Source organism: Chroicocephalus ridibundus, chromosome 6, assembly GCF_963924245.1.
Source record: "Chroicocephalus ridibundus chromosome 6, bChrRid1.1, whole genome shotgun sequence".
Classification (NCBI taxonomy): domain Eukaryota; kingdom Metazoa; phylum Chordata; class Aves; order Charadriiformes; family Laridae; genus Chroicocephalus; species Chroicocephalus ridibundus.
The window spans coordinates 18,907,177-18,934,397 of record NC_086289.1 but is presented as its reverse complement, the minus strand read 5'-3'; the positions used below and the strand labels follow the sequence as shown (position 1 = coordinate 18,934,397).

Genomic DNA, 27,221 nt, shown 5'->3' with positions numbered 1-27,221 from the left:
ATGTGCTCAAATACACGAACTGTCCCCAGATGCTCTCGTCACCTCGGTTCCCTGAGCGATGCCACACACGCTGTTCAGCAGCGTGAGGGGATCGCAGCACTTTGACGAGGAAAGAGTTACGCGAGTTTCTTGTAACAAAATAGTTATCGCTTTATTGGGGAGGAGAAGAGGAAAGCTGACAAAGCAGCGGGACGCCGGCGGCTGCGGGCTGCCACGGCCGAGGGGAGGGGGGGTGGGTGTCGCGGCGGGTCGGGGGGCGGCTCATCCCTCCCAGAACCCGACGAAGAAGCTGCAGAGCGAGTGCCACCGCTGGGCGCAGTAGGGCCGGGCGCTGGGCCGGGCGCTGGGGGCGGCGGTCGCGGAGGGCCCGGGGGCGGGCAGCAGGCGGAGCTGCGCCTCGGGCGGCGCCCGGCCGGCCGCGCAGAGGCGAGCGGTGAGCGGGCCGCCCCGGGCGCAGGGGTGCCGCCGCCGCCGCAGCCGGCCCAGGATCTGCCGCCAGAACTGCCGGCTGCGGCCGCCGTAGGCCGGGCAGCGCCGCGGCTCCCCGCGGTAGGCGCAGCTCCGCGCCGCCCCGCCGCCCGCCGGCGGCCGGCAGCTCACCCGCAGCTCGCTGGCCCCCGCCGCCCAGCGCACCTCCCAGCTGCACCGGTGCCGCTCCGGCGTGGAGAACCGCCCCGCCGCCGCCTCCTCCTCCGCCTCCCGGCCCGCCCTGCCGGCCGCCGCCCCCAGGGCGGCCAGGGCCAGCAGGGCCAGGGGCAGCCGCATCTCCTCGGCGCCGCCCGAGCCTCCTCCGGTGCTTCAGCGACGGAGCGTCCCGGCCCGCAGCATCCTCCGCGCCCTGCGGAGACACGGACACCGACGGGCGGGTGTCCCCGCGGCTCCCACCCGTTGCCCGTCCCCGCGGCTCCCACCCGCCCCGGTCGCGCCGGGCTGAGCCGGCGGGGTCTGTGTCGGCAGGGGGACGCAGGGCGGGCTTATCCCTCCAGGGTCGTAACCCCCGCGGCTTTTAGTTCGTTTTCTTCCCCCTCCGATGGCGGCGGGGCCCCGGGACCACCCCAGCGGGAAACCGTAACCCCGGGGCAACGTGAGCCGGGACCCGCACCCGCCGGCTGCGGCATCCAAGCAGCGAGCGGCAGCCGGAGCCTGCTCCCGGCAAACAGCTCCCCTAGAGCCCCCTCGCTTCCTCCCGAGCCCGCTTTCCCCCCAACGCCCCCCCCCCCCCCCAGTATTTTCCGCTCTGTTGCGGGGCCACTCACGGCGCGCTGTGGGGTGGGTGGAGGTGCCCGGGCACCGGGTGCGCGGCGGTCTGCGCTCCCCGGCGGCGTGGACGGGGGTTATCAATGGCCGGGGGCTGCCCCCGCCGACGCCCCTCCCCGGCCCGCCGCCCGCGGGGGGACAGCGCGGGGACACGCGGGGAGCTCTGTGCCCCGACCGCACCGGCTTGCGAGGAGTTCCCCGACATACGCGCACACGCCCTTTTTGTTCGAGGAAACCGCACGCCGGTACCGCAAAACCATCCCGGGGCTGCGGCGCCCCTGGGAGGTGGCCGCGGGAGCGGGGTCCCGGTGCAGAGCCGGGCAGCAGCGGCTGTGCGGAGCCCCTCCTCGGGAGGGTTCGGGCGGACGGGAATTGATTTATTTGTTTTCCTTTGAAGTTGATGGGAGTTGAATCACAAAAAGGGAATCCCATTTCGGAAGTAAAATACCAGTGTGGGTTGTTCTGGGATGGTTATTTTTGCGGAGACAGGCTTCTATATAGGGAGGATGTGTTTTTACAAAAAAAAAAAAAAATGCCCGAAGTTTCAAGAGAACGCGGATGTGATCTTTGTGTTACTGCACGTTTAGGGATGGGAGATCAGACACCAGTTTTGGAAACCTCTGGTGGGAATTAGGCTCTGAAAATCCACACGTGCTTCAGTTTCATGGGTGATGATGTATTTTGCATGTTTGTTCCAAACTACTTGGCATTCTCGCCCTCTTATGGAGATAGAAAACAAGCCCGCGAGTCCCCAGCAGGTCCCCGCTGTCCCCGCAGCAGCAGATGGGCAGCAGAGCGAGTCCCTGCTCAGCCCAGCACCACACGGCAGGGACGCTCCTACCCCGAGGGGCTTGCAGGGGAGCTCCAGGCTGAGCTGTCACAAACTTCTGGACAGAATATTACTGAGCTCGCTCTCTCTATATATATGTACACTCACATCCGCCATGAATATTTATACCCTGTATTTCCATTGCTGTGAAGATACTACCCAGACCGTGGTATCGCAGGTGCAAGGCTGTAGTGGTGCCGCAGCTGCCCCAAGGCAGGCAGCGCTGAGCCAGCGGCAGATAGCCCCTGTGCGGGGGACACCTGGTGACAGCCACTGCCCGGGATGGGGCACGGCAGCAGAGGTGTTGGGAGATCAAAGCTAAAATCGAGCCCTCTTTGCATGAGATGAATGCTGCTGTATCGAAGACTGAGTTGGGGCAGTGAAAACTGCGCTAGGATTTCTTCTTGTGTCATCACTCCTTTACAGTGACTTCTTTAAAGATCCCCCGTCCTTTTAATAGGATATTCATGGGAGAGGTGTGTGTAACTACAGCCACAAAGGAAGACGTGTGCCTAGGTGCCTTTGGAGTCATCTGCACCCAGACATTTAGACATTGGCTTTCACATGCATTTCTGTTCTAAATCTTCATGTGGGTAAGGATGTGATTTGATCAACACCTGGGGCCAGTCTAAGTGTGGCTCCCTCTCTGTCTTCCCCAGGCCGCCCATTGCTGCCCATGTCTTTGCGAGGCACCAGCTCTTGACTAGTTGCAGCCTGAGCTGGATCCAAGAACACTTTAGTTTGCCTCCAAGGCTGGCTCACTGGGCAGCTGCCCTGATGGGTCAGAGCAAGGATGTGATTTGGAGCAGTGGCTCTCCAAAACATCCCAAAAGAGCAGCTTAGTTACTCCTGGGTACCTGGGGGTACCATACCCCTCTACTCTTTCCTCATAGAGCTGTTCTATTTTGAACAAATAATATTCAGTGGGACTTGGGGGGGGGCGGGTAGACGCTGATACTGACTCGCTTCTTTCTGTGCAATAAGTCCTAAAAAGGAAAGGCTTCTGCAGAGGCTGAGTGAACAACTGCTGGAGAAGGTGTGGGATGTTGGAGTCCTTCCTCCAACTCAGGGGGAAGGGAGGATCTTCAGATAGAGCTTACATTTCCTTGCCGCATTTCATACTTAGAGCATGGGGACACTGCTCTCCCTATTTGGTTGTTTGGGGAAGGGAAACCAGCAGGGGGAGAGGGTCCTGAGAAGGAGATAAAATGGCTTAAGCAATAAACCATAGGAGAGGGTTTACAACCAAGAATCTCAAGTGGAAGCCAGTATCTCCTTCTGTCCTGGAGTTACATATGTAAGTATCTCTGAAGGACAGGGCTTAGGTGACTGTTAGCTGTGCATGGTTCCGTGCTCGGCATGCTGGAGTGCGTAAATCGCTTTCATGGGTGCTGAGGACTTCCCATGGGCTGTAGGAGGAATCTTGGCATCTAACTTAAGGCTGTGGGTACCGTGAGGCATTATAAAGAACTGCATTGTGACTTCTAAGACCCTCTGTGGCTCCAGTGAGCATAAGGCACATCATGTGCCTTAGCTAATTAGTCCATCAAACCTTGGAGTTGCTTTCAGATTAAGTTCTGACCACCTGTAATTGCTATATATTATTACACTGAGATCCCTGTCCGTTTTCTACAGTCTTGCTATCGTTTATGCAATGTGAAATGGAGTTGTCTAATATGTGTGGGATTGCTTTTACAGCAAGCTATCTTAAGCATATCAGGTTTGGAGGGAAATATTACTGTGTTTTAATGAATGTTTTACTGTAAAATTTTGATTTGGTCAGGTTTACTTTAAATCTCATACAAGTTATTATGTTGGGGAGTTGAGGAAAGAGAATGAAACAGAAAGGAAATTTGCCTAGCCGCCCCATATAGTAATTTTATCCTCCCTAATCTTCTTTCCCATGTTTTCCTCATACCTATATTTATGTACACATTTTCCTCCATGGTTGTGACTCATCTTTTGCAGTAAAGCAGATCTTAGTCTTTGATACTCATTACTTCTATATTTACTATATTTACTTACATAAATATTAATTTGCCTGCACATGCTACGATTTTATCTCTTGGTTTTGATGGGGATATGTGTGGGGTGTCGTGGTTTATTCCCAGCCAGCAACCTGGACCGTGCAGCTGTTCACTCACTGCCCTCCCGCCATCATCCCCCCCGCCACTGTAGGGAGGCAAGAGGGAGAAAAAGTGGAAAAAAAAACAAAAAACAACAACAAAAAAAAAACAAACAAAAAACCCCTGACTTATGGATTGAGATAAAGACAGTTTAATAGAACAGTAATGGAAGAGAAAATAATAATAATAATGGTAAAAGAATATACAAAATTGTGATGCAATGCAATTGCTCACCACCTCGTGATCGATTGCCCACCCCGTCCTGAGCAGCGATCATGGATTCCTGCCTCCCGATCAACCCCCGTTTATATACTGAGCACATCTATGGTACAGAATATTCTTTTGGCCAGCTTGTCCTGTCTATGCTCCCTCTCAGCTTCTATGGGAAGCTGAAAAAGTCCCTGCCTTAATAAGAGCATTACTTAACACATATTGGTTTAGTTGTTGCTATCCATGAGTAGGTGCTCGTCGACAGCATCCCCTCTGCACTGCACAACTGCCCCGTTCCACTGCAGCTGTAATCTCAATTATTCTCATACTAAATCCAAAACGCAGCAGCTACTAGGAAGAAAATTATCTCTATCCCAGATGAAAACAGGACAGTAGGGAAAGATCATTCTTACCAAAATCACTGTATCCTTTTGTTCTGTTTGCCGTTAAAATAATCCAGTTGGTCTGTGTTGCTGCTGTAGCTGGGTTTTGACTTCTTTCCCCCTCGCCTTAGAATATAACCTTTATAGTTCTAGAATTCAGCTAGTTATGGGGTTATCTTTGAAAACTTAATCAAAATGTTCACCGTGGTGGAGATCTATGCAGAGAGCCTGAAACAAATCTCAGAGGAGTTAATGGGCACGTCCACGTAAGCAAATGAAATAGAGTGTGCTTACTGTGTGACTCCTGCAAGGGGACTAAACTGGAGGGAATTACAGCTGTGTTGGGCTAGATTGCAGTTTGGACTCTAATCCAAATTCTAACCCAAATTCAGAGTGAACATGAACACTCACAGGAACAGTCTAAACCGTGAGATTCAGCTCAATGTAGAGAAGTGCAAGTTACTGGTCTGAAACACCTCCACAAATCCAGGCTGAGGGATGCTGAGTAAATGACACGTTGTCAGAAATGCATATAAGGCTACAGTGAATCACAGACTGGATGTGAGACAGCATTTTTCATGCAACTGCAAAAAAGGCAGACACATAAACAAGGATAAGACACAAGAAGTAATGCATGGGCTGATGCCAGGCTTTGACTGGGGCATCGTATCCAGTTTTAAGCATTGCTCTTCAAGAAAGATCAAGATCCGCTGGACTGAGTCTGCAGAACAGCAATGAGGAGGTCACAGACCTAGAGAACTTGATTTATGATGAAACAGTTGAAGCGGTGGGCTTGTTAACCTAAAGAAGAAAAAAAACTAAGAAGGCAAATATGGCAACAGTAAAAAAAATCGATCATTGCTTAAAGCTGTCTCCTTCTCATGCATCTTTCTGTTTCAGAAGTTCAGACGATAACTTTAATCACACTTTTCATTGGCCAATGAATAAATTATGCTGTTAAATTTTAACTCTGAACTGAAAGCCCTATATTCTGTTTATAGGCCACTTCACCCACATTGAAGATGCTGTGCACAGAACTGGTCAGGGCTTTGACTTCAGGGTTTTGAGCTTTGAAAATTCATTTGAGCTAAGCATTTGGGTTGTTATGAAAGCTCCAATCACTATGAAGAATCAAACTTATTCCTCTTACTTTAGACCCTAGGATTGCAGCAACCTTTGCTGATGATTGGAAGAATACTTTTGCTTTACAAGTGGAAAGTATCCACAGTCCCCAGCCCTGTCAGTATCGGCTCCTTTTCAGAGAAGTAGGTAAAGAAAATCGATGCTTCATAAACCTTAATTGTTCTAAATACGCAACATGAGCATAGCTGTGTTTAACCTACTTGTTTGAGATATTGTTTATTTGATTTCTTGTTACTGACTCAAGAGAATTAAAGCATATTTAATGTGGCAATAAGCATCATCTACAAGGAGATAGACAGGAGATAGTAGAATGACTTCTCAGTTGCTCAGGGCAATATGGTCATGAAGAAGAGTAAAATATTCCCTTACACTGGGAAGGTGCCCAACTGTCCCATTCATCTGTGTTGGGCACCTCAGAAGTTCAGTCCCTAAAGGGTATCATGTATTTACTGGTGGAGGTGTCTAATGCGTCATGTCCATTTATGCTGGAGGATCTTCTGAATGCAATGACATGGCCCCTCACTCTGAGCTAGAGCACTGCAAGGCGAAGTTGTGAAGTATTTTCCTCCTTCCATCATAAGACGACAAATAAGCATCACAACTGAAAAGAGTTCTGTAAAATTATTTACCGGTTAATATATTATTAGCACCTTTAACCTGCAGATAGCTGAAATTCTGGGGTTTGTGTTGTGTTCATAAAAGTATGGAAGGACCAAAGTGAAACAAGAATTTCCTTGCTCACATTTTCCTTTTAAGTGTCTTCTAGATCCTATTTAAGCGCTTCTCCAGGGTCAGGGTTTTTTGGCGTGTTTGTGTGCTTGTTCTTCCCTTCCCTGCCAATAAAGTTCCAATGAAGTTCGACCCAACCTTTCATTCAAAAGATAGCTTTTTGCAAAATGATAGAAAAGTTAAATAAAATGCGTAGTATTAACCAGAGATTAGAAGACTTGCAAGTCAATTTCTTAGGCTGCAGAGTCTGTTTAAAGTCAGCCATATGCCCATCTTTCAGTCAACAGATCATGCTGCTGCTGAATGCTCTGTTGGAAGCCAGGCCATCGCAGGGCGCTTCAGAATCATCTCAGAATACGGTTTTTCCTCACTTCATCTGCTTTAACAAAAGCTGTTCCACATATGTTTCCACCATCTTTTCTGTCTTGCGTTCCCTGAAGGTTTTTTTTTCACGAGGTGGTCTGAGTCATTCGCCTTGTGTTCTCCAGTGCTGTGCTTTTCACACTGGAGTTCAGGAAGTCTCCGTGATTTGAGTTTTTGGTGGGGGTCCCATTGCTCCATAGGAATCGCTTTGTTCCTCACACCATGTGTATATTCCTTTCGTACTTTGACTTGTATATTCTCAACTTCTGTATTTCTGATTAGAGATGCATAACTACATGCTCATTTTCCTAAGCATGTAATTATTCTTATTTAAAATGCCAACTATTAAGCGTTTTCTTCTGTAAACCGCCTTCCTCTGCGAGAATGCATCTTCTCTAGTCATGTAAATGTTACCGTGCTTATTCTTTACCTTCATAAGCAAACTTATGAAGCTTTTTCATTTCTGTTTCTCAAACGTTTGTCAAAGAGTCATTGTTGTCTCCTTCAGAGAACCCACATGACCACTATTTCCTACCTTCATTCTTCACTGTATAATTAATGGACTGACCCCGTCATTGACAATGCCCCTTGTTGAGCTTGGTGTGGGAGCTGCTAAGACACCCCTACTGCTCCAGGCTTTTCGATCAGCTGATCAAAACTTTAAGTCTTGTGAAGGGCTGAACTTCAGCTTTGCCTTTCCAGTTATTTAAGCTGGCTCAAAATAAATCAGCCTCTGCTCTCTAATAGTGAAGGAAATCACGGAAAGAATTGATTTCAAGTACTACTAAAGAGAGGATTTCATTAGAATACCCAAAAAAAGGCCATTTCCTTTCATAGAACTTACAGCTGGTCATCCTGCAGCTGATTTAAGGATGCAGAAAATATATTCCTCCATTGCAACATGCATACAGGCCTACACCGTGTAATTCAAAAACCATGCAAGTGTTGTAGAATGAAAATTGATTACCTTTTAAATTGACCTTGGCCACTTGTTTTAGACATAGACAGAAGGAGGGGGGAAAACCTAACATTTAATCTGAACATTTATAGAAAATGCAAAGTTTTAAAATCAACTCAAGAAATACATCTTGAGACTATTTCTTTGCAGTCTTTCACAACGTGGTGGAGGTGACCAACACGCTATGAAAGTCTTATTTCATCACTTAAGTGAGAAGAGTAGCTAAAGAGTAGAAAGGGAGGAAAAAGCTAAAATGATGCAGGAGACCGGCTATTAAATCCTTACCAGAGAATGTTTGTATCAGATGGTGTGAGAGAGCATTTTATTCCCGAAGCAGCAGGCGTAGCGTGAGGATGGCAGACGGCTGGCGATGTAAAACCTGGTGCTGCAGCATGAGCTCCCCATTCGCCACGTGTGGGAGGAAACGTGCTGTAGAGATCACTGAGAGAGGGCTGGGATTGCTTCTTGGTTTTCTTCTTTTTGTGAGATGAGAGGAAATTTTGCGTTCTGAAAATGGAAGTTGTGAGGGGTTTATTAACAAAATGTACTTGCAGAGGTCTTCCAAAGGGAAACAAAAATTATAATTACTTGACAACCAAGTTGTAAACAAAAACCAGCACTCTTTAAAATAGATTAAATGTCTTGTAGTTTGAGTAGAAAATTTCAAAACCATATATTGAAATACAAGTTTTAAAAAACAATGATGTTTTCTATAACAAAAAGTCCCATCTACCAGTTATAATTCCAGAAAACCTAAACGGCAAATGTATTAACCGTACAGCAAAACTACCTGGTAGGCTTAATTTTATTTAATAAAACATAATAGAAATAATATATTTTTTTCAGAGGAAAAATGTAACATGGATAATGCTTTCTGTATATAATCACAATAAAGTACCTCACCTGAGACTGGAGCAAGTTCAGACACCCAACTTGTTCAGACGCTCAGTTTATTCAGAGCTTAATTCTTTTACCAAACTCTTCACAAACTGAAGGCTGGATTTTGCTTTTCCGTGATGTGAGCTGATATGTAGACGATTACAAGAAAGAATTACTGTTAAGAGATAGTTATGAGAGATGTCACTTACCTAAAAGGTGGACGGGTTTCCCCCCCAAAAACCCAACTTAGTAACTGTATAGAATGGTGTGGTTAGTTTTGTTTATACTGCGGTTTTATCTAAAGATCTGAGGTAGTGAGGAGAACGTTGGTGTATTAGATACTAGCAAATGATGAAGTTGGCCCTGCCCTATAAATGAAAGTGTTTTTTATGGGGCAGAAATACACAGGCTGTGCAAGCCCATGTGTACTCTCACAGCATATGAAAAAAAATAATGTATTCTTTCTCTCAGTAATACAGAAATATTAGCGTCAATACTCAGTGGTATTAAACTACGTGAAAATTTTCCCCTGTGTTGCTGTTCTGCCTTCAAGGTTAGTTCTTTTTTTTTAGTGTCTGTAGATTTCCCTCATCTTCCGTCAGTGTTTTTCCCAGGGATGACTCTTTTGTCTGGATTGCAGGGGAGCGGGCATGATGTAGCAACACCTAGGGAGAAAAAAAATATACTTGGAAGCATATGACTTGAGGCATTGTTTGAACTCAGCTTGTGCCACCCCAAAATCACACATTTCAGCTTTATAAAGTAAGACATACTAAACAACAACTGAAGCTCAACAAGACATTTAAAATTCAAATTTTTTGCCTGTCCAGCTTGCTTGTCTCTGAGACTTAGGCTTAAATTCACAGAGGGGATTATTCAGAAGCAAAATAAAATGTTGTTTCTATTAAAAAAGAAAAGCATACTCAGATAAGCAGCTATTGCGCGTTATCTGGAAGCAAACGTGACGGTAGTAGTGAGCACAGTGACCTGTGCTTCAAATAAAATCAGTTTATTTGAATTGTCAGGTATCAGTGCAGCACAAAAGGCATTACGCTTTATCTCTGCTCCCTTGTCCCTGGGCTGCCCTCAGATGTGCTGAGATAGTGCCTCTGAGGGTCACCGTAGCAACTTTTTACCCCGCCTCAAGGAAATGGCTTCCACTACAAACATCTTTAAAGTTACTTTATGCTCCGTCAGTAGCACAAGCTGTCAGCAGTACAGTGAAAATTTAGCCCCTTTTTGAAAGAAGCCTGCCATAAGCTGTTGTGTCCCCAAAACACCCGCTTGTCCCCAGTAATAGTTGCTCTGTGCGTTATGCTTTCTTGTGCCTTGTACGCTCGCCTTTTGCGAAGTCATTTAGGCAGCTATCTTGAGAACTATCTTAATACCTGTTAAAATCTAACCTTAAAAGGTTCTTGAAATGCAGCAGTGGTGCAGAACTTTTACTGCAGCTCCAGCAACAAAAAATTGCCTTTGTTTTCAAAAAGAGTTTTCCTACGAGTCGAATGCTGTTAGGCTGGGTTAAAAGGTAGCCTAGGTGGCCGGACTGGCCCTGTGGGCAATACCTGTGGTCACCACCAAAGTGCTAAGACAAAACGGGGGACCTCACAATATGCAGCTGGAAATGAAAAGTGGGAAAGTAAACAAAAGCAAAAGTGGTCACTATTACCTTCTAAAGCCTGTTTGAAAGGAGAACATCACACCGGAAGAACATCTGCATAAATGTAAGAGCAAACGTGGCTTTTGCTGTTCATGCCACTTACCCAATGATTTGGTTTCTGAAGGATTCTCCTCTCCCAAGCTGCTTCGTGGCCATTGTGGAGAAGACAGCGGGATGGCACGGTCAGTCACACAGCAAAAGAAGGGGCAGTCACAGGGCCAGCACCCCAATTTCCCGCACCACGCTGTTCCCTGAAGAGCCGCTGCAGCAGGAACAGACGGTGCCAGAAATAACGCAGCCATAATGCTGCCTGAAAGGACACCGGCAGAGCGCCTCGAGGATGTCGTCTTCATGTGGAACAGCCACTGTCCCCAGGTGCCAGCACCCTGGGAAAGGGACAGGTTTTTGAGAATATGGGCAAAGTCTTTCCTTTTTTTGAGATTTTCCGTTGACCATTGCTGCGGTCGTGAAAGGCCTAACAGCAGGAGTGACTGTAGCAGAGGGCCTTCTGGGTTACGATGGTGCAGATGTTTTCTTTTAAGCTCTTGAAGAGCTTTAGACCAAAGGCTGCCAGCACACCAAGGAGGTATCAGCTACTGTAATTCATGGCTTGGGGGCACTGGTACTACAGGATAAGCATGCTTAGAGTGAAAATTCTGGTTATTAATTACCACTGTCAATCAATTTATTGCCACAATGAAGTTTGTCAGCACTAATATTCTGCTATAGTACAAAACATGAGAGGCAAAATGTCTAATTACCAGTTTGCTGCCTTGAAACTCAGCTCTGTTATATACTTCCATTCCTCTGTTAACAAATGTGCATCAAGAACATTTGCCGTGATGCTGCCCCTGATGACCATATTACTGATTTAGGCATTAGTAAACACTCCATGCTCTGTGTTATTTTATGCATTCATTTATTTAAACTACTCTGGAAAACTGATAGTTCTTATCACTTTGGGTTTCATCCATTTCCTGAAATCTAAATGGGACGTTAGACTTCTTGGACCGATCAGCAAACAAAAGATCAAATCCAGCTCTGTGTAGACAGTAAAGATCATTACTTCTTGTCAGGTTTTTAGTATAATCTCTAACTGATTGAGCTTTGTTACCAACAGTAAAAAATGCAACTAGTTTAACTTCATAACTTTATCATGTTATCTCCTGTCTGTTGCTATCCTGCATTACTGGGGTTTTTTTCCCCCCTTCCGCTAGTCAGGGTCTAGGGAGTTTTTCCTCTCATCCTAAAGCAGGTATCTTCACCTGCTCCGATAAATCCCTCTACACACATTGGACTGTTTGCTCTAGATCCCTATTGGCTGCAATGGAAGCTGAGACAACTTGCTCACATGTAATTAGTTACCTTCCATGCAGAAGTCATCACAGGATTTGAGCCCATGAAATAGTGTATATAAGCTCCACGCAGCCACTTCAGATCTAAATACGAAGGGAGTAAAATGAACTGATGCATTCTCACTGAGGGTGGGTGCAAAGATGAATTTAATTAGTTTTAAAAATATATTAAAATGTTAAACTGCAGAAAACTCTATGAAAATGATCTTTAAAGAAAAAGGGGAACCTAGCAACGGTTTCTGCAAATTTTACAAATGGAAATGTCTTCTCACTACCTAAACTAAAATAAAACTGGCTCGAGATGAAATTCTGCTCCTCTGGTTGATGAAGATAAACCTACACTTTCCCCAGCATCTTCATTCACTTCATGCTATGCACATGTAAAGATCCTGCATACATGTCCACACTTTATTGCTGCCAGTGGTTCCCCTGCGAGGCGGTTTTCCTATCCTGTAACTAGTTAACTTAGCAAAATGTGAAATGCAGGCACAAGCCCCGGGTTTTCTAAAATGATTGTCTGATCAGACACAGGCAGGGACTGGTGAGGGTTAACAAGCCCAGGTCATAAGGATTATCATAAGGTGGGTTTTTTTCCTAAGCCAAATATGCTAGAAAAATTCATAACTCCAACAAGTCGTCTTCGTGCGCACCTTTGTGCCCGCCTTTGGTGTAAACGCGAATCGGTTCTTGAGCAGGAAATTGAGGAGTAGCCCATACCCGAGGGATGCGCCCTGCTGTATGTCCCTCTGCAGTAGGAAAGGGGAGAGGATTCAGGAAAGCGAGTTAAATTATAACAATGAGATAAATAAAGTTAAGAGTTATGTGGTGGGAGGCTGTAACCATGGTGATGAAGAGACTTAAGTACATCAGGGTCCAGGGGGACTGGACGGAGAGTGCTTAACATCCAGAAAGGCACTTCAGCCCCCAGGTGAGGGGAAGAAAACAGTTTATGAAGAACAGAGAATTTTTCACACACGAATTTTTACTGACAAATATTCAACTGATTGAAATATACTTAATATGGTGTGCGTGGGTGCATCATCTGAAATCCAACACAAGAGGCATGATTTTGGCAAAGGCAAAACAACAGATGCTTATGGCAACCGAGTTTTGTAACAGAGTTCTCTTTTTGCTACCTAGGTCAGCTGTTTCTCACTGAAATTAAAGCTTTACTGAAATTTTAAAGCATCAGCTTAGTATCAGAGGGATACGAAAAAAATATATACGGTTGAACTATGACCTTTGCTTCCTTTACATTGATATTTCCACTGAATTCAGCATTTGTTAAAGTTACACCCAGCTATAAACTTGTGGATGAGATTTAATATTTTTACCTTTATCATAGTAACTATATGGGCTAGTTACTAAATCAGACCTATTCAATTTATTTTCCATTTGCACGTATATTTGGATGGACTTTCTAAGGACTGACATATTGTTATTTAGTCTGTATTCAACTTAGCAAAACAAATTACAACAATTTAACAAGAAAAAAAAAAGGAGGAGGAGGGAAGACTAATTTTGGAAAAATATTACCTCCTCTGATGCCTTGGAAATATATTTTACAATATAAAAAGGCCAAAATAACTTTCACAGCCTTTTGTGAATTGCCCTTCCTGAAAACATCCAGGTGGAGGAATCCAAAAGCTTATATAAAGCTTATATAAATATAAAGCACATCCATATGACTGTACTGGTTTCCACCCTGAGAAGTGGCTGCTTAGACTTTGGACAGTGGAACCATTTGTCATTTTGGTGGTGGCTTCCTTTAGATTTTCTCTTTTTCTGCTTTTCTTATTATTTAAAGATGGAGCAGCGGGATGTGGGAAGGAGGGGAAGAGTTAGAGCTGGAAACCCTTTCCCTCTGCAATATCCTCGTGTCTGCATGCATTGGTGAAGGAGAGAGAAGGTGGGGAACGTGGAAGACTTTCCTTGCAGATTGGATATATGGGTAGACTTCTAATCTGAGGGAAGGGGCAGAGTGGGAGGAAATCTAATTTTTTTAGGTTTTGCTCATTAGGATTTTGCTAATGGGGAATTTCTTTGAGAATGTCTTTCTCTGTTATTATGGTTTGAATTGTAGAATTGTCCCAAGGCTTTACATCTTCTCATGCTGAGTGGCATGTGCTTTTTGAGTCCCTTCTCATTCCTGGAACCGATACGCGCAGAGGCAGTGCTGTAGCTATAACAAGCTTCTGAAAGTCAGCGGCGATCTCTGAAAGTCTGTGTGTAATGCAAAGTAAAGCCCTACATAAATAAGATGATAGGCAAAGAGATAAGCAATAAACAACAGAACACAAAAATGTAAGCACAACGTCAAGGATGTACGTGTGTTGTAGTTAATCTTTTAAAAGTATTGCTTGGAAAGCAGGAAGACACTTTGCATCGGTGCGGTGTTCAAGTACATCTTTGCTGTCCCACTGTTGCCTCCTGCTAGGAAGGCGCTGTGTGTAGCTGGCGGTGGTACATTTGGTCTTAGATGGTGGAAATGTCACCTGGTATCTCTGCTGGCACCTCTGGCACAGAGGGGTGTGGGAACCAGCCTGGGGCTTTGGTGAGGACGGAGTTCTTGTCCTCACCCTGCTGTGTCTCCAGCTCCAGAGAGCTCTGCCTTGAACCTCACATTTCCTTTTCTTTGAAGAATGCTGATTACTTTTTAACCCTGTTGTCTAAGAAGGCATGCGCGTATGCATGGACGTATCTGTCTCTGTTTACCCCCATGACTAACTTTTAAACCAAATGAGCAATTTCAGAGAAATTGAACAGCAGGGAAAAGCTCTCAGCTAGATAAGCATCTCGGCAGCCACTCAAGGAGGCTACAGAGACATTATCCCTATTTCTCGTGTGCAAGGTAATAGTGAGAAGGGCTGTCGTGTCAGCTCAGCTATGTAAGCTTTTAATTGACCACAAGAAGTTTGTATTCATTTCAGTTGTGTAGTAGAAAGAAATAAGTGCTCTCGGGAGGCGTAGCTGGTTGAGAACTTTGTAGACTGACAGAAGGAAAGGGAGTGGGAATCATATGCCTGAACAGAGAAGAGGTTTGGTGTACATCGTAAAGCCCTACTTTGCTGAACTGGAATGTGTTTTGATTTGAATGTTTAGACATTGGCTAATAAGAGTGTTTAGATAAGGTATCTGTGAGGTTGGACCGTTTTGACACCAAGGCTATTGAAAAGCTATTTTTTAGGTCCTTGTGATGTTAATGGTATGTAAGTGTGGAACTAGTAGGCATGGAAGTGAACTGCTTTTAGTCTGTAAAATACCTTACATATATTGTGATGAATGCATACAGTAGTATGTAGATTTGATGGTCTGAGTTACTAGAAGTGTGGGGTTTTGTATAGCTGTAGATCTCCCTAAAACAATACCTTCATCATCTGTGATTCATTTTGTCCTGCCAAGCCAAGAAAGTTCTGACCCAGAAATGGATAACAAAGTACCACCAAGGTTTTGCTTTGGAAGGTATTTCTTTTGGGTGACTGCAATGGTGTAGGTAGAAAATAATTTTGCCTCTTAATTTCTGTTGAAGTAAACCTTTGGCTTTTTGTAATAATTTCAATATATTTCATCAGACTTGAACCTAACAATGCTAATCGAATTTTGTGTAATCTAACGTAGCAACTTGTCCTGTCATTAGAAAAATGTCAATTAGAAATCACAGTTAATCACTAAAAAAATATCTTGGGAAAATAAATCTTGCTCATTTACTGTTCACAGGACTGCGTGGTCTGTAGTATGCTTAACATTCAGGAGCCTTCCCAGTGTAGGAAAATAAAAATACATACAGTATCAATATTTATGTGTTATTAAATCAGCAACAGCAGAAGATGTAGTCTGAAGGGCTATGCACTGTAGCTTTCATATGAAGTACCTTCAGTAATATGCCACTTAAAATGAGTATAAACAGTTTATAACACACAATTTCTGAAATTTATTGCAGCCTTGAACATTACACTGCACTTACTACAATGGACCTTACAGCTGTAAACTATCGTAACGTCTATCATCTGCACATCAGTAATGACTATTATCAATTAGGTACAAACAACTATTTCCGTCATCACTTACAAAGAGGAATTTTAAATTGTCCCTTTAAAATGCTTCAGTAAAGACCTTTTTTTTTTCTTCAGGTAAATATCGATTCATTTTCAGGTACAATCTGACCTGTTAATGCACCTTATTTAAACTATAGGCACAAGCACTGATACAAATAGCTTTTTCCACTCTTAACACAAGTATGGTTTCATAAATCAAAGCTACCATGCATTTCGGCTTATTCTTAAGAGAAAATGTTATTCAAATATATTCATTGCTTAATTTCTGCCACCCACTCTGTCATACACTAAGTTTCCATCACTCTGTGTATTAAGTCCAGGCTACTTCCTGGGCAAGACATCTCCCATAGGCAGGGCAAACCTTGTGAGAAGGTAAATCTTTCCCTTCCAATATTATCACTAATAATGAGACTGTACACACACTTAAAAAAAAAAAAAAAGCTCCTGTGCATAATAATTTCATGTGTGGCCTTGACTGCCAGAAGACTGCCTGCCCACGAGAAGGGAGATGTGTGTGGGCAGGGAGAGTTGACTCTCTGAGGGATGGAACCAGCTGAAGCTCTTGCAACAGAAACAGAAGTGGGAGGCAGCAAGGGCAGCAAGGGAGTCACGCTGCAGGATAGCGTCTTATCAGGTGTGCCTGTATCTCCCTGGCATGGGTTTTAGTGTGGAGGGGGTGAGACGAGAATTCTCTCGCAGCTCTAAGATATAATTTGAGGGTTTTGGAGAAGATAAAAGATCCTGACACTCTTACAATACGTGTTTCTGGTTTATGTAAGAAGGAAGAAATGTAGCAAGGAAAATCTCACAAGTTGATTGACCCTTTAGCATCTGATTACATATACAGTTCACTTATGATAACCTAGAAAATAATCAAAGGGAATCAAAACAAAACCCACAGATCTTGTATCTCTTTTAAGGAAATACGAGGTTTACTTGAGGGTTGCACTCCAGATGAGGCACTAGGCATGCGGAATCATAGCTGCTAAATGCTAAGAAAAACGGGTAATCACTAAGAGAAGGGAAATACGCCAATGGGATCCTAAAGTTCTTATCTGTATGCTTTTTTGCGTTCAATAAAATAGCTAAGGATCATTGCATTAAAAAAAAAAATAAAATCAAACATCTTAAGCTCAGTGCTTAAGGAGTTGTGTTGTCATAGTGAAGCAGGACTAGAAAAGATCCCAAGACACCATTACACTGTGCCTCTGCCCCAAGACAGGATTAACGCTGCCAATGTCCTCTCTGACAGATGTTTAGCAATATCATCTTAAAGACTTTTACTGAGAGAGATGTCATAACCTCCCTAGGCAATCTGCTCCAGTGCTTAATTATCCTTATTCTTAGGAAGTCTTTCCAAAGTCTCACCTTGGTCTTTCTTACAGTTAAGCCCATTACGCCTTGTCCTGCCAGTCTTGGCCATGAAGAACAGATTACAGTCACACACGGCTATTCATGAAGGACACATTCCTGAAAAGAGCAGGATAGCAAAAGCAGTGTTTCTTACAAGAATTACTGTGGTGGAGGGAAATGCATATAGGGACTTAACTACACACGACCTAAATTCACAGGGAGCAGGATCACTGGGAGGAGAGTCTGGCTCTTCCAGCAGCTGGCTTTTCAGCATGGATCACTGTTCTGAAAGGTATCAGCTGTGCCATCTATAAGACCAAATGTCCAAGAAAACTCCTGAAGCGTAAGCATTCTTGATGTCTCTTTCTGGACAGTTGCATCTTCATCGTCTTCCTTAGATGAATCAAGGTCAATCAACTCAATCAGAGGTGAAGGACGGAAAAATGGGGTAATGATGGTGGTTAGTGGAGCACAGTATTAAACGGTCAGCAGTAGAACTCCTAAGTGGTGGACAGTTGTGGTGCTGCTGTATTCCCTTATTGTCTGCTGAACCCTTTTACGCATACAGAAATGATTGTCAAGTTCCCCCAGAATTTTATCTCCTGCAAGCCTTCCCGCACCCATTTGCTCTGCATTTTGCTGCTGTTCATTCTACAAGTAGCGAAATGGGTTCAGAGAGATGACCTGGTGACTTTTTATTTTGTGGACCAGTTTGCTTTCTGGAAGGATCAGCTGCCTGAACTAGTAGGAGAAAGAAGGATTGCAGCTGCCTCAGCCGATAGCAGCTCTTAACTCACTCTGGAGTTGGAGTGTTAGTTCTCAAACACCATCCAGCTGTAACTTCAGCCTAATACAATCCTACATTTTCCAACATTTGAGGGTGAGGAAGATCCTAGCTCAGTATCATTAAGCCTGGATACCAAAGTTTGGCACCTGAACCTGTGTCTGGGGTCCGACATAAAAGCAACTTATTTTTCCAAGGTTTTGGGCAGTCTTTTGACTCAACATGAGATAGCGATGTTTTAACACAGCAATTTTTATTTAAGAGCCTAAACACAGATTCAGATGTGTAAATCCAGACAGGCAGCTTTGAAATAAACACAGAAATAAACACAAACCTTTAAGACCAGAACTATGCACAGGTATGATGTGAAAACATGAGAGGGGGAAAACATGGGTTTTAGCAATGAAGCTAAATCTAAGATTAATTTATATACATATTATTTATCTATTATAGAGTCTCAAACTATGAGTTGTTTTTATTTTGATCTAATTATCTCACTATTCTCAATAAATGTCGCAGGTTTGATTGAAGCTTGGGGGTGAACAAACGCATGGGAAATGTCTACTGACTGTGAAAGAGAGTAAGGGGCAAAGGTGTCCGTGGGAAGCAGTTAGTATGTGGTTGCTATATGCTTTTGGGGTGGACTTCATACACCCGTCACCCCTCTGGGGTAAGAGCAGCAGGTCCCCATCCCTCTGGGATGGGACTTTGTTTGCTGGGAGACAGATGTATCCCATGTGCGGGCAGAGTGACCTTTCCCCATGGGATGGCTGTGTGTGAGAACTGCACAAGCACTTATCCCTCTGGAATGGGGTGATGGGGTCCCTCGCACCGACCAAGCCCCGTACAGGGGGTAATAGTTTCCAGGGAGAGCTCTGCCTCGCAATCAAATTGCAAAATGGCTGGTACCTGACGACTCTTGGGGCTGATGCCGGGGGAAGCCTGTGTCTGAGAAGCCACAGGCCTCTTCTCCATAGACATCTCCTCACTGCTGTCCTCGCCCTGAAGGCTTATGGCATGGGGTACGGGCTGCACCCAGGCAGTGATGGCAGGAGGGGGCACTGACGATGAGGCAGCTCCTTCCTTCTGGCAGGTGGTGTCATGGTGATAGGAAACCAGCTCATTGCTGAAGTTGACCCTCTCCACAGTGGATCTGGGTGTGCCACAGCAGAAGCACCGGCAGCCCAGCAGGTTGCTGAAAGCCCGCCTGAAGTCTGCGTTGAAAGCGTAGATCACTGGATTCACCGAAGAGTTGGCCCAGCCAAACCACACAAAGATGTTGAAGGTGGTTTGGCCAATGCAGGGTGACTGTCCTTCATGGTCACTCTCCCGGCAGAAAGGCAGCAGGCAGTTGAGCAGGAAGAAGGGCAGCCAGCAGCAAACGAAGACTCCCATTATGATAGAGAGGGTCTGCAGCACCTTGGTCTCCTTGCGCAGGGAACTCCGCAAAGAGGAGGTGGGCTCCTTGCCATGAGCTGGCCACTGCCCCCCTGCTCGCTCAAGGGTGGAGATGCGGCGGATCTGGGCCTGGGCAATTCGGTAGATCCTGGTATAGGTGATGATCATGATGGCCACAGGGATGTAGAAGCTGATAAGGGAGGAGGTGATGGCGTAGGTGCGGTTCAGGCTGACATCACAGCGGGGTGTCCCAGGCAGCCAGGAGCTTGGATATCTCACATCCTTGGCTTTGTGCCAGTGTAGCTGCACTGGGACAAAGGAGATGAGGATGGAGAGGGCCCAGGCCACAGCTATCATGGTGCAGGCAAGGCGTTGTGTCATCCTACGCTCGTAGCGAAAGGGGCTGGCGATGGCCCAATACCGGTCCAGGCTGATGATGCAGAGGTGGAGGATGGAAGCGGTGGAGCACATGATGTCGAAGGCCACCCAGGTGTCACAAAAGCGGCTGCCAAAGAGCCAGGAGCCACCGGCCACCTCAGTGACCGCTTTCCAGGGCATCACCAGGAGGGCCACGCAGAGGTCCGAGACGGCCAGCGACAGCACGAACCAGTTGGTGACCTTGGCGCGCAGGTGTCGGAAGCGCAGGACGGCCAGGCACACCAGCGCGTTGCCCACCAGCGTGCTCAGCACCAGGGCGCCCAGCAGGCACCCGGTGAGGGCCCGCAGTGCCCGCGGGCCGCCCCCCGCCACCGCGCTCCCCATCGGGGGCGCTCCCCGGGGCCCCTCCGGCCGCTCCCGCCGGCGGGACGCCCCCCGAGGGGGCGGCGGGACCGCTGGCAGCCGGCGCCGTCCGGGGCTGGGAGGGCGGCCGCCGGCGGGAGCATCTCTGTCCGCCGCCTGCCTCAGTTTCCCCCGCGGGTTGCCTCGGAGCTACTCACCGCGACGGCTGCTCGGGGCCGCCCTCGCCGCGGCTCCTCCCGGCCCGAGGAGGGGACCGGCCCGGGCGCGGAGCGGGGGAAGGCGGCGGGGGGAGAGCCGCGGTGCCCGCCCGGAGCGCTGGGGCGGCGCAGCAGCGGCTCGGACGGCCCCGCTGTGCCGCACGGCGGCGGCTGCCGCCCCGGTTCCCAGGCGCAGCGGAGGGGACAGCCCACCGCCGGACGGAGGGGGGATGAATGGCGTGGGAAGTCCCCGGGATCCAGCGACCCTCGTCAGTGGCCGGAGGGAGATTTCCCCGCAGCACAGCCCTGGGCAGAGCCCCGCGTCCGTCTGCCCTTCGGTGCCAGGGACGAGGATCGGGCGCTTCCCCAGTATCTCCTCCTTTTGGGGACAACGATCAAATTTCAGTTTTCTTAAAGCTCACGACAGCACCGCATCAGTTTCCACTGAGAAGGCTATCCAATCTGGGTATTAGAAGCTGTGGTTTCACCAAAACAGCATTTTGCTGTTTATTTTTTTCGTTTCGAATTGAAATCCTGTGTGAAGACACCAAAAGCATGGAAACCTAAGACGCCTCTGGTTTGGATTTGTTGCAATTTGGCAGAAGGTGGTTCATGCGTTTCCTCAGACACAAGCGCCCGAAACCTACCTCCGTATTTTTCAGCCTAAGGTGTTTTCTGATGTGTTTCAATAATTTTTCATTTGCTGTTATAATTATACCCGTGTTGTCATATAAACGTCTTGCATATATTTACAGCTTGCTTACAATAAAGTATCCTGATGCAAATAGGGCATAATCCTTTATTTTGGAAGGACTTATACGGTAATCCTGTCATGAGAAAAAAAGAGACTGGGATGTGAACACAAAATATCAACTCGTGTAATTAATTAACGTAGCAAACAGGTATTTATTTTTAGATGAGGTATTTTATATTTTCTTTTTGCCTCCTAATTAAAATGACTTCATCCACTAGTGCCAACACAAATAATTTTCAAGCCAGTAAGTATCTGATTTCCATTGTACTGTTATGATAGTCTTGGTAATTAGAAGAGAGACTGGAAAATTTTTGAACAGCTAAGCTGTCAGTTTAGCCTGTAAAAATCAGCATATTTAAGATAAACTAGCTGGATTGTATCAGTTCATAACAGATTGTTAACATTTGGTCATGTTTTTTAAGATCCTAGTTGCTTTGTGCCTTGGAGACCACAGTCTTCATAACGCAGCCCACTGTGTTATTCCTACTGAAAATTGGAATGTGTTTCTTGTTAATGTGTTTGTCCATAAGACTAACTAATAATTCAAACAGTTTAGCTAGAATCTTCTCTGGTAAAATGTATACTTTGTTAAAAAGACTAGTAGCTGTTAAAACGACACAGGCTGTAATGTAAGAGCCAGCTCCACACCTTGTCTTATTTGGAAACATCCGTAGTTCCACGTACGTGGATTTTGCCAATATCTGCAAACCACAGTAGGTCTCTGATTTTCATTCCAATACTAAGGACTACATTTGTAAAAACTTCTAAGAATTATCTACACACTTGCTAATTTTACTCAATACATTTATTTAACAGTCAGTAAAATGACCCTGAAGAACAGAATATATTTGTGAAGAATTGTAAATGGGACAGCAGACGGAATTAGGGCAATATAGCACTTGAAAAGGAAAGAGCAATGCTGGCGTATTCAGCAGTTAGTAGTGCTACAAGGCTCTGCAGCTGAAGGTAGCTAGCATTATCCTTATAAAAACAACTGGTTTCAGTGTCTCTGTGTAGCTCCAGTTTCCAGGATCTCATCATGCTCTACAAAGATCTCTTTTTAGCATGTATTATAAAGGGAAGCGGATGTGATCACACTGGTTTGTGTGCGTGTTTTTATGCGAGTGCCCTACCTCAAAATTTTGAGGCTGTTGGCTGAAGTCAAATCTGACTAAGAGGTAGATGTCTAGAAAAATTAATTTCCTACAGTTGTAATTAAAGTAAGCATCTGGGTAGAAGTCAGAACCCCTACTAATGTCCTCACCAATAAGAAGAAGGTTGCAGTGCGGATTCAGCCCTTATTAAACATGAGAGAATCCACACAGAGCGAGACATGATGAATGGTCTTATCCTAAAGAAAACATGGACACATTCATCTTCCTAGACACCAGAGGATCCAAGTGCAAGATGCAAATGCTGAAGAAACTATACGGTGAGTCAGTGGCAAAGACAGGAATAGAAACATTGCCCTGCTCTGATTCCTGTATTGGGCACGGTGGAGTGAAGTGTAAGCTTATCGGAGAGGGAAGAGAGAGACACACAGGGGAAAACACAGTGCTGTGTGAAAATCAGTGTGCGCAGCAAGGTGAAAATGCTGAAAAATTTGATTTTAAGGCCTGTAGCTATTTCTTGAATTAATCTTACTTGGGATAGAATAGGAAGGGTCTAAGCAAAATCATGTAAAAGACATTAACGGACTGGATAAAACTGTCTCTTGTGATTCCAGAATATTTGCAAGCTCATTCCATCTGTGAAAAAGTAAACCTCCCCAGACAACATACGTAAATCATACTGCAATATATATAATGTCTCTATATTGTACATTTTTAAAATGCAGTCACTGCATTCAAAATCTCTCTGCCTCCAAGAAGAGAAAGAAGGAAGCCTGGTCAGGCACGCTTCAAATCATTTTCCTTCCCCCTTCCCTTTCCCTCTCCTTGTCTTACTTTGCCCTGTAAAACTGTTTCATCCTAGACTCAGTGCTCACATATTTATAGGACATATTATGATTAAGAGGAGATCTGATTCAGGACTTAAAATTAAGCCTTTAATGGTTTACTATGATTGCATTTGGAGCTGACGCTGCTGTCCAGGTCCCTACTGTGCTAGCTGGCCGGACAACTGAAGCAGGTTAAAACTCAGCGCTTCAACAGGCCACGAACATTTCAACCCAACCTCAAGGTGCCTCCTAGAAGGGCACCGCAGTTCTCATGTCCCGTGCTGTCACACTGCCGTTGGCGGGGGAGAAGGAGCCTCCAGCAGGTTAATGACAGGGTCCACGCCGCGCCTGCAGCCTGCGTGCGGGCTGACGCCAAATCTCACTGCCCTGACCTGGTCTCGTACAGACAGCGACTGTAGATTTCAGCCACGTTTACCCGATCATTACTGCTCTGTCGAAAGAATGTAATACCGACCGTGGTTAATTAAACAGTTCATTTAATTTTGAGATCTTGTCCAAATGGAGGAGTGTTATTACAACAACTTCATGAAGAAGTACGATTTAATGGAATGTGATCACGCGGTGTAAGGACGTATCGAGGTACTAGTAAAATGATGCTCTGAATAAGTTGTCTGCCTTGCAGTGTGAAAAAACATGGGGAGTATGTGAACTAGACTAAACTGGAGTTTGTGATTACCTTTACAGCTACTTTGGGGGACTAATCTTATATGTCTTGGAAGAAAATGTCATTGAAGGCAATAAAGTTACAGCTGAAACGAATAGGATTATCTGTCTTTCCATCTATCCATCTCTGTATAGCTAAAGAATCTGTCAAATTTTATACATATATGCATATGTGAGTACACTTACCATCTTAGCTTTATATATTACATTCATGCTTTCAATGCCATGTGAGTTTTGTGAACTTGATCATCTACTGAGACTGCTGATCTATTTGTACAGTGAATCCAGCATTTACTGTTGGGAAAAAAAATGACCTTTTTATTACAGAGATATGGATTAGCTGTATGATAGAACTGGAAGTCACTGAATAATTCATTGTTTCAGAAACTGTCTAGACAAGTTACAGAAAGAATAGCTCAATCAACAGCTAAATATCAAACGCATGTTTAGTCTGTTCAGGCTTAACAGAAATAACTTGAATTTGTGATGTCCGATACAGAGTCCATTGTAGCTCTTCACCTCATTTGAAGTTAATATAGTTCTTAAAGTGATTTCACTGGGAGTTCTTTAGTAAATCAGCTCTTGAGTTTGGAATACCTTTGAAGTTAAGTAAGGAAGACTACAAGTGATGCAATATCTAACTAAATTACTTTTCTGGGAAAAATGCTTGGCTTCTCTCTGCAGTATAATGGCCAGAGGTGTCAAATTCACTTTTTGGAAAGGTCCTCCAAGCATCGCTTTATGATAGCTTATGGATACCGGTCTGTGAGGATACTTTCACATGATCTAATTTGGAAGACAGTCCACACACAACTGGGATTTCCTGTGTCAGGGTGCTTGGAGAACAATAACTACAGGTAAATGGCTTTTCCACAACGCTTGCTGCTATCACAGCACAATGGGTACTCAGCAGTGAAGGTGCTACCTTCTCACCTATTTGGACCACTAAAGCGGCTGAACAGATTTCCTTGAGAGATAAAAAGAAGTTTCTTAATTTTTTTAGCAATCTTTCATGAAGGATAATGTTTAAGGAATTTTAAATGTCAAAGAATAATTGCCATCAGTTCCCCCTTGTTGCTATTTTGACAAAATCAAGACAGTATTTTATACCAGCTCAGCAAGAGATGATGTCTCTTTGCAGAAACTTTGCCAACTAGATACTCTCCTACCATAATCACTAAGGTGTTTTATTATAGCATGGCTGACAAATTGACCGAATGCAGGGTCTCTGCGTTAGCTGTGCATCTGTTTTATGTAATCTAAACAGAGTGGGTTTATGTTCTTCTGCTGACTGGATCGTTCAGGCTTTGCCTAATTTGAGCTGCAGGTGTGTATCGCAGCATGCTCCAACATCCTCATCCAGACCGGGAACTTCATTAGAGCAGGTCCTGGCTCCTTCCTGCTGTTGTACCCCAGTTCCCTTCCCGTGGATGCCAGCGTGCCCAGGGAGCCACAGGGTTGGCACACACGAGTCTCTCACTGTGGCTGGGTCAGGACATGTCTGGGAAGTAAACGCAAGAATATCTGGACCTAAAAGTTCAGATATTTTTAGAGTTTTAAAATGTAGAGATTATGGACATTAGGGGTCTGATACTGGCTTCTAGCAGATATCGAGGCATTTGGTTGAGAGTCTACCAAGCTATCCTTTTCCATACAGTCTCTTGAGTAAATCCCTGTTGGGAATGCCTGGAGATGGCCCTGTAGAGTTATAATTTAAATACAGGTGCACTATTTTGACCCTCCAGGTCTCACACAAAAGCTGCGTGCTTTTGCTAATAGCCCAAACACTTCATCTATAAGTGCTTTCAGAGTTCTTGGGTATGCCACCTGGACATGAGGACTCTAGCGCTTTTAAAATGATAGCATTGCTCAGATTTACCTTACAGCTACTCTTCAGTCTGAGAGAGTGCTTTTTTTTTCGCTACTAGTAAAGATTAGATCACAGAATCTTAGTGGTTGGAAGGGACCTCTGAGATCATCGAGTCCAACTGCAAAAAAAAAAAAAAAAAAAAAAAAATAAAGCACCCACCTACTAAACTCCACACCCACAACCCCACACACAACACCCCACCACAAACAATAATCTTGGGCACTAGAGCATGCCCTGAAGAGCCACGTCTACACGTTTCTTAAATACCTCCAGGGAGTAGCTGTCTTCCCACCATTTAATCTTTTCTGTTAGCGATAAATGCACATAAAGGAATGTAACATTTCTAAACGCTTTCCTTCAAAAAGTCAAACAAATGAGTTCAGTATTGTGCAAGAAAAAAGTGAATACTTATTACTAAATAGAAAAATAATGCTCATATTTCACCACAGCTAATGCTAAAAGGAGTCTTCATCCTTTATTTTAGTCTGCTGGGTAAGGCTTAGTTTAAAGGCAAAATCCATCTTTCGGGCATCCTGCGTTGCCTGTTTTCGATAGGTCACCTTTGGTGATGGCACTTTTCTGATCAGCTTCAGTAATTCAGCCCATTCTCCAGGGAATTTCTGTGTTGATATCACACTGTTAAGCTCACCATATTGTTTTCTGTTATCCAGATATCATTCCTTCCAGCATTCTTCAGAACGAGCATAAGTGAGTCTCTTGTTTTTTTCCCCACTTGGTGTTCTCAGTGGCCCGGCTTTTACCAGCTCCCTCTGCTCATCCCTCCGAAGCACAGTTCTAGCCAGCTGCTGCCACCAAAGATGCTCAGGTCAGAGAACGGGGCTGGCAATTTCTCACCCCTGGCCCCACGCCTCGGACCTTCCCGGGAGGGGGCCACCGACCGAACACTGCTGTTTTTCATTCGGCACCTTCAAAGGCGAACACCTTTGAGCGGGTGCCCTTCCCAATTCGGGCAGGGATGAAACGCCCAGTGCGACATTTAGGTGCAGTCCAAAATCCAGAAGGTAAAAGCAGAAGCTTTAATGGCCAGGCAGCCCTGGGACAGTGCTTCTTGCTGCTCTCATCTTGAGCACCATTCGCGGGCAGCCCGTACTGCAAGGCAAAGCAGCACACGAGGCTGATAGGAGCAAAGTTCGGGTTGAGTTGGCTCCTGACGCAGCCCATAATTTAGGAGGCAGAAAGATGGTTTTAATGAAATCTTTGTCCTCTTGCGCATGAGCTGTATTGTGGAGTTGCACAGCGTAAAAACCAGCACTTTCTCTATTGAACAAAGCAACGTGTCCTGCTACTTAGGTATATTATGACAGTGGCTGCCTTTTTCCAGAGAGGCAGGGCAAAGAGCTTTTTGATTTTGCTTCTTAAACAGAAATACAAAATACATTACATTGCTGTAGTAATCAGTACCTATGTTATTTTAACCGGTGTTTAATCTAGATTAAAGTAATCAAGAGAATAACAAAGTGAAAACCAGTCTATAATAAAGAGTTGTCTGTTTTAAAATGTTACCTGCGTATACTTTGGGATACAAATGCTTCA

General features: G+C 45.1%; 2 protein-coding genes and 1 long non-coding RNA gene across 3 annotated transcripts in view; 1 reads left to right on the top strand and 2 right to left on the bottom strand.

Annotated features, from left to right (window-relative positions):
* Positions 1-261: 261 nt before the first annotated feature.
* Positions 262-1,358, bottom strand: FGFBP3 (fibroblast growth factor binding protein 3). Its single transcript, XM_063337502.1, has 2 exons — positions 1,257-1,358; positions 262-838 (listed from the first exon to the last, which is right to left on the bottom strand). The coding sequence occupies exon 2, from the start codon at positions 763-765 to the stop codon at positions 262-264; it is 504 nt and encodes a 167-aa protein (XP_063193572.1). The 5' UTR covers positions 766-838; positions 1,257-1,358.
* A 1,855-nt stretch (positions 1,359-3,213) lies between these two features.
* LOC134516861 (uncharacterized) overlaps positions 3,214-27,221 on the top strand; it is a 33,857-nt gene continuing 9,849 nt past the window's right edge. Inside the window, exon 1 of the long non-coding RNA XR_010071472.1 lies at positions 3,214-3,383. This is a non-coding gene — a long non-coding RNA (uncharacterized LOC134516861). The remainder of the gene's footprint in view (positions 3,384-27,221) is intronic.
* On the bottom strand, positions 15,816-20,850 carry LOC134517797 (D(1) dopamine receptor-like). Its single transcript, XM_063339693.1, has one exon. The coding sequence runs from the start codon at positions 20,242-20,244 to the stop codon at positions 18,880-18,882; it is 1,365 nt and encodes a 454-aa protein (XP_063195763.1). The 5' UTR covers positions 20,245-20,850; the 3' UTR covers positions 15,816-18,879.

What these genes read in the sequence shown, in the direction of transcription:
- FGFBP3 (XM_063337502.1), bottom strand. Translation starts at nt 765, where the DNA reads ATGCGGCTGCCCCTGGCCCTGCTGGCCCTGGCCGCCCTGGGGGCGGCG.
- LOC134517797 (XM_063339693.1), bottom strand. Translation starts at nt 20,244, where the DNA reads ATGGGGAGCGCGGTGGCGGGGGGCGGCCCGCGGGCACTGCGGGCCCTC.